The 18,552-nt window shown below is 29.4% G+C and overlaps 2 protein-coding genes across 4 annotated transcripts in view; one reads left to right on the top strand and one right to left on the bottom strand.

The window, feature by feature from the left end:
* SCaMC (Short Calcium-binding Mitochondrial Carrier) overlaps positions 1 to 5,213 on the bottom strand; it is a 102,061-nt gene extending 96,848 nt beyond the window's left edge. The window contains exons 1-2 of one of the 2 annotated variants that reach the window (XR_010881171.1): positions 4,698 to 5,213; positions 380 to 506 (exon numbers count right to left, since the gene is read on the bottom strand). Coding sequence is in view for 1 of the 2 variants with exons in the window: in XM_067273770.1 (XP_067129871.1) it covers positions 380 to 506; positions 4,698 to 4,901 (331 nt within the window). In the remaining variant the exon portion in view is untranslated. The remainder of the gene's footprint in view (positions 1 to 379; positions 507 to 4,697) is intronic. The other variant, XM_067273770.1, reaches the window with a different exon arrangement.
* LOC136978111 (early estrogen-induced gene 1 protein) overlaps positions 1 to 18,552 on the top strand; it is a 62,538-nt gene that overhangs the window by 4,629 nt on the left and 39,357 nt on the right. Inside the window, exons 1-2 of one of the 2 annotated variants that reach the window (XM_067273771.1) lie at positions 5,338 to 5,495; positions 11,030 to 11,087. The gene's annotated coding sequence lies outside the window, so the exon portion shown is untranslated. Of the gene's footprint in view, positions 1 to 5,337; positions 5,496 to 11,029; positions 11,088 to 18,552 lie in introns of those variants that run through there. The other variant, XM_067273772.1, reaches the window with a different exon arrangement.

Genomic DNA, 18,552 nt, shown 5'->3' with positions numbered 1-18,552 from the left:
AACAAAGCTTTGGACTTATTCCAAAATTTCATTTAGGAGTTAACATGAAAATCATTTTCTAAATAATTCATAAGTGTAATCCAAATAATTATAAACAACAAAGGGTATTAAGTATGTTTGAAAATACTGTATAATAAAATTCCAGAACTACCAAGTTTAGATCAACTATTAGTATTAAATTATCTATCTGGTGAATAATATTAAATATGATAATTATTGATCTTAACCAAATTATAACATAATTTATTACATATAAATCCAGATATATCCAAGATTATTTTACAATCTTAAGAGAAGATATTAAAAACATGGAAGTCTTATTTGTTTTAAATGTATTATATTAATAATTTTTTATTGAAAAAGTAAATTCATAGCTTACCATCTTTATTTTCGTCAAGACTTTTAAAAACTACCATCAATCGCTTTTCATGTTCAATAACATAATGAACAAACTCTGCAAAATCTACATGTCCACTCTTTGCCAAGTCAGACTTTTCAAAAAACCTCTGAAATTAAAAAACAATTATTCATATTTTTCAAAATATTCATCTATATTGTTAATTATATAAGATTAAAATATACTGCATAAAAGTTTAATTCCTTTGATTCAATGACAATTTAATACATATAGTTAACTTAATTTTTTCATGACTAATTTAAAATAGAACATAGTTGTTATTTTTCATTCTTTAACTAAATGGTAAAAACTAGCTAAAAGATCAGTATTTCATCATTTTTATAAAATTTTTAAATTATGCATCAGTTAATAAATAACTGATCAAAACTAACCATGCTACATTATTTCATTTGGTATAAAATCTAGTTGAGAAAATTCTTGATACAAAAAGTATATAATATTAAAATATATGGATTGTACTGAGATATTTATAAAGTTTCTCAGACAGTTTTCTGTTTATACTTTTCCCTTCTAAATAAATGAATATAGAACAAACAATGTATTGTGACATTGTCACAATGCTGGGCTGCAATTTTTAATCATGTTTTTAATAATTTTTTAATTTAAAATATATGCTCTCCACCTCAAATTAGTAGTGTCTTGCCCTGTAGATACATCATACTTTTCTGTTAGCAATAGAGCCATGCTGGTCATCTAACACCTTTCACAGGGGAAAATTTTTGAATTGAAATAATGTGACTTTTGGTTTGCATCAGAAGTTCAAGGGATCCTTAATCTTTCCATATCTGGTCTCAACTTTCGTCTATCTAACTCCATTCTTGAGATTAAGGAAAGACAGAGATGACAGCAGGAATTTATAGGTCTATAATTTTTTCAAATTGCAGTCCAAAAAATTATTGCATGATATCAACTGATTAAATTTAACATGCCATAATTAGACTTTCTGTATATCAGTTCATTTTTTAAGCTTTTAAAGCTGTATGACTTGACTGCAGCTCAATAAAACATTGGGACTAATTAAAAATATTTTAAACTGGTATTTTTCTCTTTTCCAGCCAGCTCTAGGCCTACCAGCTACAGTAAAGTATAAAAAAGTAACAGTTACCTAAGTTTACATGATGAAAACAAAATCATATATTATGTATTTGCACCAGTAATTGACTTTGCCAACTTTATTATACAAGGAAATGCATTTCAGGCTTTCTGCTCTTCATCAGTCGTTTATTTCAGATCTACTTAATTAAACAATAAATGCTATATAATTCTAATACACCATATTGAATAAACCAGCAACAAGTTGCTCCACTTTCCTGGTAACATTTAAAATTTTGGTGGTGCCATCTGATATCATATTTTATTAAAAAAATTATATTTCTAACTATTATAAAATGGCAAAAAGCTTAATTTTGAGGGTAGGGATGAGTTTTATAAAAAATTGTAAATGCTAATAAGGAGTAAAATCTGACCCTTCTGGAGTTATGTGACCTTTATCTCCCCACCCCCTCAATCTTTAATCACCAAAATATAAAAGCCTCAAACCCCTTATTAAACAAATCTCCCTGCGAAATTTCAGAAATTTTTGACAAAAAACTCAGGAGTTATTAAGCTTTATGCCCCACACACACATTAACATCCATACATACAGAAATTACCCAAAGTTTGTTTGCATTTCTCAATGTTTCAAAGCATCCTGAGTCCAAAATATAAAAATCTGGGAGGGGGGTCTTTTTTACTGCATCACCATTTTTTTCTCTGCACAACAGCAAAGAAACTAGTAAATAATACTCACATTAAAAAATTTAAATGCATTAAATTAACTTTGACTGTTTTTAAAGTTAAATTAGTGACCACTGGATGAATCAACTTTGTATTCATATCAAACTAATAATTAAAATTAAAATTAGGCTATGAATACAAAGTTGATTCATCCAGTGGTCACTAATATAATTTTAAAAAACAGTCAAAAGGTAATTTACTGCATTTAAACTTTTTAATATATTATTTACTCAGTACTATGTATTAGAATTATTTAGCATTTATTGTTTAATTAAATAGATCTGCAATAGACTGAATAGAGGTAGAATGCTGAAATGCATTTCTTTAATAAAGTTGGCAAAATCAATTATTGGTGTGTTTCCTGTGTGATTAGTTATCTTCAGCAAAATTTATACCTATCACTAAAGAATACCAAATAGTGGTCCTGGATTATTCCTGAAATTTCATTCTCTGTATTCTTGCCCTAGAATTTTTTGTTGTTTTCAAATATATTTACATTTAATCTTTAAAAAGTTTGAAAAATTTTGATTTTAAAAAATTTCAAGCAATCTTAATAACATTTATTATATTTTTATCAAATTATCAAAAAGGTATATTAAGAAAATTGTAACTGATAATTACTGTTTATTAATATTTAACAGTGCAATCTTGAGTACAGTACTGAATGTAGATTTGACATCATTTGGCATCTCTTCCTATATGGGCAAATGCTTATACACAATCTATGCAACTGGAATCACCTACTGTAGGCAATTGCTGTGGTAGTCACTACATTAAACAAAGCTCTGCTATTTATTATTCTTCATTTACTTGCAATAATGCAATTTAATAATCTTAGTTTTAACTTTTTGGTTATATTAAATGCATAGATTAAGAACCCTTCGATTTTTCAAACATTATATTTGGAAATTTCAACTTGTTAAGATAATTTGTCATGAAATTGAAATGGGTGTTTTATAGAATGGAATGCAAAAATAAGACAATTTTACTTAGAACTAAAGATCTGCGTAAACTATAAAATCATTATAGGTATGTATTTAGTAGATAAAAAGAATAAATTTAAATACTACAAATACTCTCTCTTAAGCAGAGGGCCCACCAGTGGCCAAGTGGTCTTTGTACCGTGAACGCTGGGAGTTAAGTCGTGAGTTTGCAATGTCACTTGGACGGGCTGGCCACATGGTGTTTTCTGGGTTTTCTCCAGTCTGTAACACCTAAATAGGGGAAAGTTTCCCTTAAAAGACCTCCCAGAAGGCAACCCCCTAGGCAGATCATTCAAGTGTTTTGCATTGCCATAACTTAACAAACAACAACTTAACCAGAGCTATAGCAATGTTTTTGCCACTCTTGGCAATGCATTAGTTTTTAGTCCACAGCACATAAATGTTTATAAGGCCTATGTCTTTTTTCCAAAACTTCTGAAATTTCTCAAGGAAATGTTTCCAAAAATTTTCAGAAAAATTGTTTGGGAGTTACGGGTATAGTGTCCTTATCCCCAAAACTTTCCACATTACAAAATTGTTTACTGGTATAAATTTTTAATTTATTATTTTTTTTTCAGATGAATGCAGTTCTGTATAATAGGCCTCTTTCTGCTCTGAGAGCACTAAGAGACTGTTTATGAGGCATGAGGGATACTTGGTGCCTTTCACACCTCACACCCTTGCACTTGTCCCATTGCCAATGCATTGCTACAGCTCTGCTAGTAACTGGGGAAAAAAAATCAAAGTTTAGATAAAATCCTGAGATAATCTGAAAATACTCTTGATAATCAATTGTTCTTTAACTATTCAAGGTCAAACATTAAATATTCTATACTATAATAGTGACATTAATATGTTCTATATTTAAAAACAAAAGTTAAGAAATACAATCTCACTTTATTCTAATTCTGTTGTTTAATCCTTAACAGCTCTATAAATAGCCATACAAATTTATTTTAATAAAAATACTTGAAATTTTAAACTGTGCAGTTTAAAATATATATATATAGTATTAACTGTAATATATATACCATCAAAGTATTCTTAAAATTTTCTTTCTGTTAACAAGCAACAAATATTGGATTCCATTTTTAAAATTTAAATAACTAAATTTTAAAAATGCAATTCAATATTTCGTATAAAAATAAAGTTTTTAATTAGTATTACAATTACAATTAACAAATTCTGAATGTTCTTTCATTTATTATTTTTACTAAGAAATTTGACCCAACACAAAATTAAAAGTACTCAAGTTTACCTTGGGCACAGAAAGCGTTACCAAAGCACACACACAACTCTACAAACCAATCAGTCAAAACTCGTTTCCAAGTTAAATCAATAATCTTCATAATTAGGGATATTTACACCCACCAGATCTTTAAAAAGTTGCTTTTAAATCAATTTCTATTTACCTACTACCGTATTATGTATTGTAACTGCAGACCAAATATGAATTACTCTCTATGGCGTATTTTGTTAACTTTTGTATAGATGTTACTTTAAATCGAAACGAACCTTACCTGGACATGATTTGAATCGTACGGAACGCCTAATTTCTGGAAGGCTTTGGTTAAATCTTTGATATTGATCCTCCCGTCTCCATCCACATCGAGTTGCTTAAACAGTTTCTCCAATCGTTCCTCTTGCTGAGAAGGCAATTCTTGGTAATAATGAGGAGGATGAGTAATTATCCTCTCGTGAGTTTTTTCTCCAACCGGAGACATTTTTATTTTAAAAAAAAACTATCCCAAAAAATTTAATTCATTTCAAAAACACTACAGTAGATTAGGCTTAATGGAATTACCACACACAATATACATTATGACTCGGGACTTCCAAAGTATTTATTCGATAAAATAAATATATATAAACTTTAAGCTTTCCTAATAAATAAAATCGTTCTATTTTCACTTTTACACGGCCTTATAGTCAAAATTCCGACAAACATTTCTAGTCTTACAAGGACACGAAACTGTGGCCATATTAACTCTAACCAGACGATCGGATCACTGAACCGCATTCGAAAAAATACTAAAATAATATTCGATACGCCCAATTAATATCGAAATATTATTAAAATATATATTAATATATTAAAGACAATATTATTTAATGTAAAATTTAGAATATCACAATTAGAAATTTGCTCAAGAAATCAAAAAAAAAAATTGCTGCGGATCTGCTTAATGGTCGACGGATCGTCAGATGGTGATTGATAAAATTTACCGCAGTTTCGTTAGCCGTTTGTATCTTTTGTGTGTTTCGTACTAACGGAATCGTTTCTTTATACGTAACGACATTTACTATTTTTTTTTAATGTAAGTATTTTACTTGGCAGTTTATTTTGAAAATAATGACACTTAATTTTAGGCTTAACTTTCATTATTAAAAAAATAGGCTTGATGAACTCTTACGTAATTTTTATTGACCTGTAAATTAGTTGATGGCAAAAATTTTCGATGTATTTTATACGATGGTTAATCTTATTTTGTGTGTACAGCTTTATAATTGTGATTTTGCATTCCTAATTTGTAAGCGAAGGAAACTGAGTGGGTTGAATAGAATGGGATGTGTTACTGTGATCCTTGAAAGTATCAGATGTTTTGAAAAATCGACTTAGGAAAAAATTGTTAATCTATCACGACACCCCTTCACTTTATATTGCAAACATAGATAAGTGCTCCGACAATGACTTTTATTTTTCAAATGTATTTTATTATATAGAAATTAGTCAAGATTTTATCTAAAAACTTGTAAGTTTATTGAGGTTTTTTTTTCTGTTGTTTATAAAATGGAAATAATTATTTGGTTAATATTTCAGAAATGTTTTGAATAATTTAGTTTATATGTAATTAGAAGTTAATTTTTATTTATTTTAATTTATAATAAATTTTTCATTTTTATTTGGAAACAATTTGTACAATTGCTTCATGATTTTACAGTTTTCATTCGTTTCGAAATAATAATGACATAAATTTTAAATTCAATACGAATATTTACTACATTTAATATTATCTGAAATATAAACACCATTGAAATTGAAAAATATATGATGTAATAATTAAGAAATATGTTTATATTTAAAATACTTTTTATGGATTTTTATTATGTACACAATTGCTAATATCTGAATTATTACTGCTCTAGTTGAGATTCTAGTTTATTATATCAAATAAAAATATTAAAGAAATACTTTTTATAAAATTTTCCTATAAAGTTAGTGATTATTATTTATGGTGTTATTAATATGAATAATTGTCAGTTATTATCAAATATAGATATTCATTTGTGTGCACGTATCTGCTAATAGGTATAAAAATATATGTAGTTGTATATTCTTGGAATGGCTTTAAGTAAAATAAATTCCGTCGACAATAATAATCATAAAGATTATATGATAATTCTAAATACATTGTTTGGTAGAGGTTTAGCTCACGTAGTTCAAATAACATGACTGATAACATATCTTTTTAATTTGCAAAAGTTGTACATTTTAATCCTGAGTCAAATTTTCATGTTAGATATTTTTGTAAATTTAGTAAATAAACATCATTCATTCCAATATTAATGAATAAATAATTGTTGCCTGTCTGCATTACCAAATTTGTTAAATTAATTATTAGTCAAAGCAATGTATAAAAAAAATGTCATAAGCCAGTAATTTTGACAATTATCAATATTTATGTTAGGTATGATTTAGAAGTGATTCATTGATGCATTTCATTATCTAGAGCACATTTAATACTAGTTTAAATATATCAACTAATTGGCTAAATGACTCATGTCATTTAACCTACTAAATAAATTATATACTGAAAAAAGACATTTACTGTTTGATCTTCTACATATCAAGAATTAGTGTGTAATATTTCTTTTGTTTTTAAGACATTAAATTCTTGTAGGGTAGATGTGCCAGTTTTGGCCAGTGTAGTACCAGTTCTGGCCAGAAAAAAAATTTAACTTAAAAAATATAATCACCACATATTCAAATCTGTCCAATGAAACAAACTTTTATTGTTAACTGTTCACACAGTTAACAATGAAAGTTTGTTTCATTTGTGATTATATTTTTAAGTTAAATTTGTTTTCTGGCCAGAACTGGTACTACACTGGCCAAAACTGGTACATCTACCCTAGTTACTAATTTTGATATTCTGTCTTTCTTGAATATTCTGTTTTCAATGAATGTTCTGTAACTAATGTGACCTCCAGGCTTTTATGAAAAAAAATTGATTGTATTTTATCAAAACAAAATCAACTTTTTGTAAAAAGTTCAAAAGATAAGTTTTTAGTTTTTTGAATGTTAAATAATTATTCAGAGTTATGTTGTAATTCACGTGTTAAGCAGTACTGAAACAATTAATGTATATAATTTTTTTAAAATGTTTTTCATTTTAAAAGTAATAAGAGTTTTGCTGAATTAAAACAAATATCAATAAATGATATTTTTTTTATTGTTAGACTTTATTACAATAAAAAGTATTTAGATTTCAAATTTATCTTTTAAAACATCCTAAGGAAAACCTTACTTTTAAATATTTTAGTTTATCTTATTGTATGTTAAAAAAAATTTGAAGTACTACTGCCTAACATTTTAGTGTAGAATTTTAACAAATTATGAATGTTATTTATAAATGTTAATTTAAAATTATATTATCACTTTAATAAAATTAATATATAGTATAAAATCATACACCCTTAAGATATTTTACTGTATATATACAAAGTAACATATTTAAAATAATATGTAGAAGTAAAGATTTCAATTAAATTATTTTCTAATGTTATGATAGTCATTTCCCTACATAGTAAAAACTATGTATTGAAATATTTACTTGAACTGATTTGATCTGGAACTGATCAATCTGGAAATGATTATTTTAATCACTTACAGATCCATAATTTAACATCTTTCTTCTGTCATGCTTCAGTTTATAGTTCTTGCAATTGTTACTGAATTACTGTTACAGAAACTATTGACTTGAAGCTCTATTGATTGATTCTTATTGTACGTGAAATATCTTTATCCTTCATTAATTCATCAGCACTCTTCTGCTTTTGTTATTCATGAGTGACATGACAAGGTCTCAATCGCATCATATGATACAAGGTCCACTGATGCATGCATAATGTTACTTTCATTGAGTAACTGTAATTACAGAAGTAAAGTTTTTTTAAATTGTTTGCTCTAGTAGGAACACTTGAGAAAAGAGTTTCCTTTAGGGATTTAATGGAAAAAAACATGGAATTTTTGGTGTTTTGTATTTTGAAAAAAGATTTAAAAAATGCACAGTTTAAATTTGAAAATATTTTGAAAAGTTATCAAATTAAATAACAGAATAGATGGCAATAAGTCTATTTTGTTATCCCCTATACTTACATGCTAGACCTACATGGAAAAGTGCCAAGACTGATAACAAAACAGATGTTCATAAGTCTGGTTTGTTATACCATCTGTCAATTTGACAATCTGACAATTTGTCATCATGAATAATAAATAGACATAAATATAAGTTTGTTTTGTTAGTGCTATACAATTAAGTAAGGTGCATCCCATAAATATAGTTTTACCTACTAAAATTAAGTTTTTAGTAAGTTAAATCTGTTCAAAGAAATGAAGTAATTGTTAACAATAACCTTCCAACTGCTGTATAATTTGGAAATAATAATTATAATGTACTGTACTAATAAATTTGGACTAGGTTTCCTCCCTTTAGTTCCAAAACAAATTTTGTTTTATAAAAATGAGAATCGTTTGATTTTTTTTTTATTTCCGAAGGTCATTCAAATTGCCCAAAACATTTGAAAAGTTAATAAAAAAGGCTGCATATTAAAGGTTTTTGTCAAGGTTTGGTTGTTATTTAAGTGCACTTAGAGAAGTCTGAAGTCAGTTACAGTAAAACAAGTAGCTTCTCCATATTTGATAAATGTAAAAACTTTAGCATTTAAACCTAATTAGAACAAAATGAAGAAAATAGTCTTTATATTTTACTAAGTACTTTGTCAAATTTTATGCAAGAAAAAAAATTTCGTTTTGATGCCAAAAAGTTGTAAATTGCAATGTTGGTAAAATTAACATTTATGCTCTTGTAATTTGGTCCTAAGTTTAAAGTTAAAGTGTTTGGGCTCATATTTATTTTACTTTGTATAAGTATATAAAAAAACAACGTTTAACAAATTACTTTGCTTTTCGTTTATTCTTCCGTCGTTCGCTACCAGTTGACCAGTCCACATTTCCACAAATACGAAGGCGACCTTTCTTTATAGGCTACTGCCGACGTAACAAAATGTAAAATAGGTAAAACGTCCTCTGGAGCTATCGCCACTTTCCGTAAAAATTACAATTTAAGTAAATATAAAATACATGGCCGACGGTAATACATTGTATAAGTATATAAAAAAACAACGTTTAACAAATTACTTTGCTTTTCGTTTATTCTTCCGTCGTTCGCTACCAGTTGACCAGTCCACATTTCCACAAATACGAAGGCGACCTTTCTTTATAGGCTACTGCCGACGTAACAAAATGTAAAATAGGTAAAACGTCCTCTGGAGCTATCGCCACTTTCCGTAAAAATTACAATTTAAGTAAATATAAAATATAACACATGGCCGACGGTAATACATTGTATAAGTATATAAAAAAACAACGTTTAACAAATTACTTTGCTTTTCGTTTATTCTTCCGTCGTTCGCTACCAGTTGACCAGTCCACATTTCCACAAATACGACATTTTCGTTTTTTTTATATACTTATACAATGTATTACCGTCGGCCATGTGTTATATTTTATATTTACTAAATTGTAATTTTTACGGAAAGTGGCGATAGCTCCAGAGGACGTTTTACCTATTTTACATTTTGTTACGTCGGCAGTAGCCTATAAAGAAAGGTCGCCTTCGTATTTGTGGAAATGTGGACTGGTCAACTGGTAGCGAACGACGGAAGAATAAACGAAAAGCAAAGTAATTTGTTAAACGTTGTTTTTTTATATACTTATACAATGTATTACCGTCGGCCATGTGTTATATTTTATATTTACCTAAACTGTAATTTTTACGGAAAGTGGCGATAGCTCCAGAGGACGTTTTACCTATTTTACATTTTGTTACGTCGGCAGTAGCCTATAAAGAAAGGTCGCCTTCGTATTTGTGGAAATGTGGACTGGTCAACTGGTAGCGAACGACGGAAGAATAAACGAAAAGCAAAGTAATTTGTTAAACGTTGTTTTTTTATATACTTATACAATGTATTACCGTCGGCCATGTGTTATATTTTATATTTACCTAAACTGTTATTTTACTTTCCCTGTTGTTATGTATACATAACAAGGGAAAGTATTGGAATTGTGTCAAATTTGATCCAAGTGTTTTGCATATCTCTGTTTTGAGGCCACCTGAACTTAAAAAAAAAGAGAAAAATCCTATGTTTGTGTGTATTTTGTTTACTAACTCAGGATAGGATAATGATGAGATGAAATTGGACATGGTAGCTTATATAAAGAGGCAGAGCGGACAGTACCATTTTGGCAAATTAGACAATCACCTAGGGCACAAGCCATAAAGGAGTGCAAAATTTCAAGCCATGCTTTATTCATACTTCACTAAAATATTAAATTAAATAGTACTATATGATTTACGTATCAGTTCTTTTTCTTCATCCCTCTCACAGCACTACTAAATTTCACTATTTAACTCTGTTCTTTTTTGTTCCTTACCTAAATGATTTGTACTTACCGCTACTTAAAATTCAGTTAAGATATTTAACTGAATTTTAAATATTAAAAAAAAATGTTTTTTAATAAAGTTTGATATAGTATATCAATTAATAAATTTTTGTTTTCTTAATATAGATGAAGAAGATAGATATATATTTGATTTTGCTGAAGGAAAGAAATAATGCTGCTAATTGTAAGAAAAAGTTTTTTACATTGTATTTTGAAGATATTTATTATATTTAAATGATTCATTCATTTTAAAAATGTTTTAAATAATTAAATAATAGTTGTATTATCTCAATTTTTTGTAGAATTATCAGCAAATGCCTCTAATAGTAGAATTTGAGATAGAAAATATAAAAAAAACCATCATTCCATGAGAGACTATAGTAATTAAATAAATTAGCAAAGTAAAAGTAAAAAAGGTAAAGATGAAAGAATAAGATTTTAACCAAAAAAACCTCAAAAAAATAAGTGTACTATAATGTACTGTATATTTATTTAAAATTAATATTTCAAATGAAAGAAAGCTAGTTAAAATCTTCTAAAACTTAGATGTTTTATATAGTTTTATGTTGTACTAATATTTATATCTATCTAACAGTTAAATCATTAGGTTATTGTTGTCTTTCATTTTCATTGAACCAATCTTGGACATTAATGAGAAGTCTCTTATTAACTTAATTGTTTGAAGTTAATACATTGATAGTTAATAGAAAAGCAAGATGACTTCCATATTACTTTGTCAATGATAATAGACAAGTATTTAATGATCACTGAGTAATTAAATAAACCTTTAAAATTTATATTGGAATTTTACATTAGCTGATAAGCTAGGAACATAATGGATACTACTGGTGTACTATTGGGTATACTAGGAGATCATATAGTCATCTTCCTTGGAGTTTTGCAGTTGCAGTCAAATTGATTCCAAAAACTCAATATTGTATTCACTATTGAGTCTTAAAATTGATTTAACTGAGCAATTTTATTATGATATATGTATTTACTTGAATTTAAGACGCTATTTTTCATTTTCAGTTTCTGAAAATAGTGTGTATCTTGGATTTGATGTAATATGTCACACTTAGCAACCTCTAGTGCCATGCGTCTTATTTCTCTGCCACTAATTTTATTATATCATTTTAATAATTTTATTAGACCAATATTCATAATAGTAAATATTTAAGAAGTCAAATCAGCCCAATCTGATTAATCTGTTTATAGTGTCATAAGTACTTGGATAAAAATTGCAGGAAATCCTTGTGTGCACTCTTTCAAAAAATGCTGCATTTCCAAGGTTTCAAATGACACTGAGAATGATTGCATGTGAAAATGTGAGCATCGAATCCAGTGCTGATTCACAAGAGCCTAACACTGAAGGTGAAGAGGTTTTTCAACTTTGATATTTGTTATGTTGTGTGGGTTTGATCAGCAAGATAACATGTGTCCAAAATAACCTTAATGTCATTCAAGATACTAAAATACAACTATATATAACAACTGTAGACAGTTGCTTCTTGCAACTTATTTCTTTCACTCACACTGTAATTCCCTTGCTCATGTATATAACAATATCACAAAAGATATTGATATAACTTACTTTACTATGTAAAAAATACTGAACAAATTTATGTCAACAGAATCAATTCTGTTGACATAAATTTGTTCTGAGTTGTCTATTTTTCAAAAAGAAAAATAATCTGTGAGTGGACATGTAGAGGTTAAGTGTGTCTTAGGCATCTTAATGGAATTATCTTAAGTAAACACAGTAGTAAAATTACTGTTGGCTAATTTGCCATTGTAGGAGTCTGCTTAGTTTCTCTGTTCACATCAATCTGTAGAAAGAGTATGCATCATATGATCATAGTGCATGAAATACATTGTTTCTGCTAATTAACATATATCATATCAATAAGATTGGTTGAAAATTGTTCTGTGGACATTCCTGTTTAACATGTAACAATAGGTCAAAAGGGTTGTCATTGAAATATTTTATTGTATGCCAAATACATTGATGATATTCTGATTGTGTGGAAATGACAAATTTAATCTTAACGACACCAACACTTTGCTTATCATTACACATTGAACAGGAAAGTCACAACATTAATAATGTTCTGTGGAAGTCATTTAGCCCTACAATTATCAAATCTGCTGTCTGTGCCATTTTCATCTTTCTCTTTCTTGTCACTAATGATGGTGAAATTTTTCTAAATACTTACTCTTTCTGCCTCTATCTTTGATTATTAGTCAAGCATATCATAAGCAAGAAGATGGACCTTCGTGCAAGTTACTAGCCCTAATCTGGATTGGACTGAACAGATTGGCCTGTTGTGCAACCAATTCAATTCAATTCAATAAATAATTGGTAAATGCAACTATATTGCTGATTGACTATTTAAAATAATATTTTACAGTAGAAAGTACTATATAAGAAGCTGACAATTGTCCTTGTCTGCATCCTCATTTATTCTTAATTAGTACAGAAGGTAGAACTTGTTTTTTCCATGCTTGAAAAAAGAATCTGAGTGTTGATGTTTTTCCACATAAATCACTGACATTAAAGGAGAAAATAGAAATAAGCCTGAAGAAGAGCCTAGAAGAGGCTACGAAAACGTTTGCGACCCGAATACTAATCACTCTGGTTATCTGGTTTTACATAAGTGTATTTTTTGAAAATAGAAATTGTTGAATATTACAAATGAGAGAAGTGCAGAATGAGAAAATTGGCCGAAGTGTTCAAGATGGGAAAATACAAACTGTGGAAGTTTGTCAAGAAATAAGAAGAGCTGGCTGTACAAATACATTTCACTGACCTTGTATAGCTTTGCACTTAATTTTTGAAATGTTTTTAATCCACCCTAGGACCTTCTTCAGGTGTTCTATAAAAATTTTTCTGATGCAATCTAAGTTCGATTTAACTTCCAGTTTTTAAATGTTCCAGTTTCAATTCAAAAGCTAAAATTCTGATTTAAAAATTCCAGTAAAAATTAATTGCAAAGCTATACAAGGTTAGTGCAACATATTTGTATATACTATTATTTTGTTTATCAGATAGATTTGAAAGAGCTAGCTACTCAGCAAATGGACCATAATGACAATGAACAGCAGATCCAACAAATGAGAATATCTGGTGGAGCCATGGGAGTAGAGTTACATCCTTCTGTTCACTGTATGTGATAGACATTGGAAAGTCTCCATTGAGGCTAAATTGGATTTTCTAATTCTAACTCAATGCCGCCTCAAATGGGAATAGCGCACTCATTGAAAAAGTAGTCATAGTATGGTTCTGCAGAGTCAAAAGGCAATGTTTCTATATTAGAGCTGATCATACAAGCTAAAGCTCTACAATTTGCATCTGAATAGGTACTGTGGTCTTTAAAGCCTCAAATGGTTGGCTTGAAAATTGAAATTGACGTATCAAATTGAAAGCTGTTTGTGGTGAATTATCTGGAGTTGATGATAATACAGTAGCATAGTAAGGGGCTAAGGGCTAGCTTTTTTCATTATATAATTGGCTATTACAAGACTCAAACAATCATTCAGTCAAGAAACATAGAATGATCTGGGTGATGGCAATAGCTACATAACCAAAATGACACTTACTAGAGCCACCAATTCAGTCATATAGAAAAGCTGTAGACTGAACAGCTTCCAAGCAGTTTCACATCAATAGAAAAGACAATTTAAAACTACAAAATTTAATTATGCATAGTGAGAAGCAGATTACTATAATTAATGATAAAAAACAAATATATCTGAATATTTTAAAAAGTAATACTGACTCTAATTCATCACTTACTATAATGTGTCATATTACAATTTTTGCAGGGTATGTGTATTCTATGTTAATAAATAAAAAGATATTGCAGTAGCCCAGTCCAGTAGCCCTTCATTACATTGCACTTGTTGGGTGACAAAGAAAAAGCCTGATATATCTGGTGGTACAATATAAACAAATACTAAAACATATAATAGAACTTCAAAACTTATAAAATTAGAGTAAAAATTCTCTAAAAAGCAAAATAAAGTTGCTACTGGATAAAAATTTTAGAAGTTTTTGTTCAGAAATAAAAATTCTGGGCTTTCCAAAGCATGTATAACCTGTTTAGTAAATCTCTATCCTTTATTCTTTCATCAGCAAATGTTTCTGATATAAAATAAGATTAGTTTTGCAATACTGAATTTTATTCATGGTTATATCATATTAAATGACGTTTATGTAAACATCGATATCCCAAGTGCCCATTTAGCATTATTGTTTAACAACGACATTTAAAGACAAATACTGTCGTATAAAAACAAAATATCAGTTGCAATTTTATAATACAGTACTGTATTTCACAATAAATGGCTTTTTAAAAATGTATCCATATATTTTGTATTAACTGGATAGATTAGACTCAAAAAAACACACCTTTAAAAGATCCAGCAAAGAAATTTACTAAATAATGCTTTTGATCAGTTTAACTGATCATCTTCAGTTATACAATCAAATGTGAAAATAGAACATAAATACAAAAATTTAAAAATAAATGATAACAAGAATTCTAAAATAGCAAGTAAAATGGCAATGTCGTATTTGGGACAAGACTATATCTTGGAGACTGCACTACCAAGCGGAATCACTTTGATGCTCATTGGCAGTCTCGTTCTCATTCTCCAATCTTCTTTTGGTATCTCTAGTTTTGAGCGTGATTGTTCAAACTTTGCCAGTCATGTCCACGAGGTTGCCCACGATGCATTTTCGGTGAAATTAACTTATCTGTGTCAAAATTTCTTTCTGTTGCGTGTCAGCCCAGGTTGAATTTTTGTTGATGCCTAATGAAAATTTCCCATTTTTGAAAAAAATAATCATGGCTATTGTATCGTCTGAAATTATTCTTTTATTTTGCACAAAACAATATACTGTGGTGTTCGTAATGAGTAGGTACACGATCCTGCGAGTGAAATGGTACAAAACAAATCTTAATACAGGGTAGTTTTATTCTCTCTGAAACAGATTCTTTACATAAGATCCCAACTTTACAACTTTCAGAATTTTATATACACAGGCATTAAGTATTTATCCTCAAAATAGTTAACTTGCACACATGCGACAGTCTGACGAGGATCGTATTCACTTACACTAACATATACTAACTTAAAACTTAGAAAAATGGAAGAATAGAAGAAATAAGGAAAGATAAGAAAAGTGGTAGAAATACCCGGGTTTTCTTAGCGATGTGTTCTTTGGTAGGAAACAACTTCGGACCTCCCTCTTTTTTGTTTGTAGCCCTTTGTAGACCTTTCGTCTATAATCTTTTCTCTTTCGAACTTAGTCATCTTTCCTCGATGATCTTTCTCTGCACTTTATTCGCGTTTTTCATGAACTATAGAGGGCGCTGAATTTTTACAAAATGGCTACTTTATCTGGATCGCTTGTAACTAGTAATGTAAAATTAATCATATATTACTGTCCGATATATATGATATATGCTGCTTGTAGCTGTTTTATTGAGAAATTTTATAGTAGCAGAACAATTATTGCTAGCGGGATACGTCATTATGTAGGTATCGAAACAAGTGAGCGAGATCGTTCTATGCATATTTGTGCCCTTTGTGTTAAAAACATCAGCTTTGACATTGTCCTATCAGGGTTGGATTTACAAGTAAAAAGCTATGTAAATTGTTGCTTAGGCTTCGACTTTCAAGGGAGCCTCAAACATTTGTACAAAAAAAAAAAAATTAAGTCGAATTTTGTAATAAACATTTTTTTACAAACCAACAAAATATACTTTACTTTTTATTTTGTGTAGTATTTCATTAATTTTTTTTCTAAGAATTAACATAAGATCTTTTTTAAAAATTGATAAAACCACTTTTTAAAAAGATTTTTAATGGAATGGGTATAAAAATTTAATTAAATTCAGTTATAAAACAGAAGACTAGTGAAACCTCACATCTTTTTCTTTCAATAACTGTATTGAATCAGAGGGATAGTCTGATTTAATTCTTTTCTTTTTATGATTGACTTCTAAAATTGTAAATGGTTGGTAAGGTGACTTACAGAGTTCAACTTAGGGTTTTGAAATGCTTAAATCCGACCCTGTGTTCCACACAAAATTACTAGCATTTTAAACTTTAAGAAACTATCTTTTAAAATTGACAGCAATAACTTGTTCGTGTAAAGCTGGACAATCGGAAAACCGCAAATTCTTAACAGTCTAATCCACTCTTTCAGAATTCGGAGAAGCTCATAAAATATAACCTACCGATTTCCGAATAATCATCTGTTTTTTGTGTGGGAATAGACGAAAACTTATATTAGGCTCCCGTAAATCTTTGAAATTACAATTTAGAACGCAACAGAAAGCTTTGCTTTTTCTATTGTTATTCATCTTTACTGCTGATAATACACAAGAATTAATCAAACGACCCAGATAGAATAGTTTTGTTTTTTAAACACCACAGAGGGCGAGCATCCGGTGAAAAATGCGAATTGTCTTCGATCGTTTTTCTCCTTTTCTGGAGCACTGACTTTTTCACCTCCTACCTCTTCGGGATTCCAACCCAGAATGGCACTCTTTCTGTCCGTTTTGCTTCAGGGCCTCACTCCCTCTTTTGTTCTGACTATCGAGGGAAAGATAATCCTCCCCCAAGGGCAAAAAAGTTAGACAAAGAAACAAAGAAAATCTAAGACTAATTCAATATAAAATATACAGAATATACAATAACATGGCTGACGGCCACAATACAGTTTAACTTGATTTATAACGTCATCGGATGTAACAATAACTCTAATATAATGTCTTTAGTGGCATGGCTAAAACCTGTATGTAGCACATCCTATCTTGTTTATGATGTCCACGTCTTTTATTTTGCCAGTAAAAATTAACTGAGAAATGATCCAGGCAAATAATTTACTTTATTTGGATTGGCTATGCAATATTTACAATAGTGTCGAGATATAATACAAATCCAAGATTGGCACGGCTATCAACTCGAAAGGTTAACTAACATGAAGTGAAAAGCTCTCACTCCTCATTGGAGTTTGGGAGCAAAGTGAGGTCAGAGGGCAAAGGTCACATGGTGGCGCCCTCTGCCCTACACGTCAACTTTTTATCGGTTTCACAATTTCACTATACTAGATAATGTTAAAAAACCCACTTGTACCAACATAAAACCCTGTTTTATTGTCATGTTTCAAGCACTTCCAAATCTACAAAATTAGATTACAAATTTTATTTAACGAAGAAAATACTGTGTGTTCAGTCCTAAAGTCAGAGTTCACTTCCTAGAATGACTGTGGGTGGTACTCTCCCCACCTGACTTTGATGGGGTGAGCTGCCTGTTTGTAGAAGAGGGTCGCCATTTTGTCTTTTATTTTGACTTGGTTCTCGGTCCCCTGACTACCTAAAAGTCTGGATTTTTTTTATGTGCAAGTGATTTGGGCATCTAATACTCTATGCCAAATTGCAACTCCTGACAGGTACTCCTTCATACCTCTGAGCTGGTAACACAAGCTGGCAGTATGATTTTATAAACAAGACAAAGTCTTATCAATAAATAAATAAAAAGTTGCTATTGGGTGAAAATTTTAGAACTTTCTGTTCAGAAATAGAGAAATCTTTTCCTTACACATTTTGCAGTGAGTTTCAAATTTCATACCTTTG

Source organism: Centruroides vittatus, unplaced genomic scaffold (assembly GCF_030686945.1).
Source record: "Centruroides vittatus isolate TY-2023 unplaced genomic scaffold, ASM3068694v2 contig_488, whole genome shotgun sequence".
Taxonomy (NCBI): domain Eukaryota; kingdom Metazoa; phylum Arthropoda; class Arachnida; order Scorpiones; family Buthidae; genus Centruroides; species Centruroides vittatus.
This window is presented reverse-complemented; position numbering and strand designations above follow the sequence as displayed.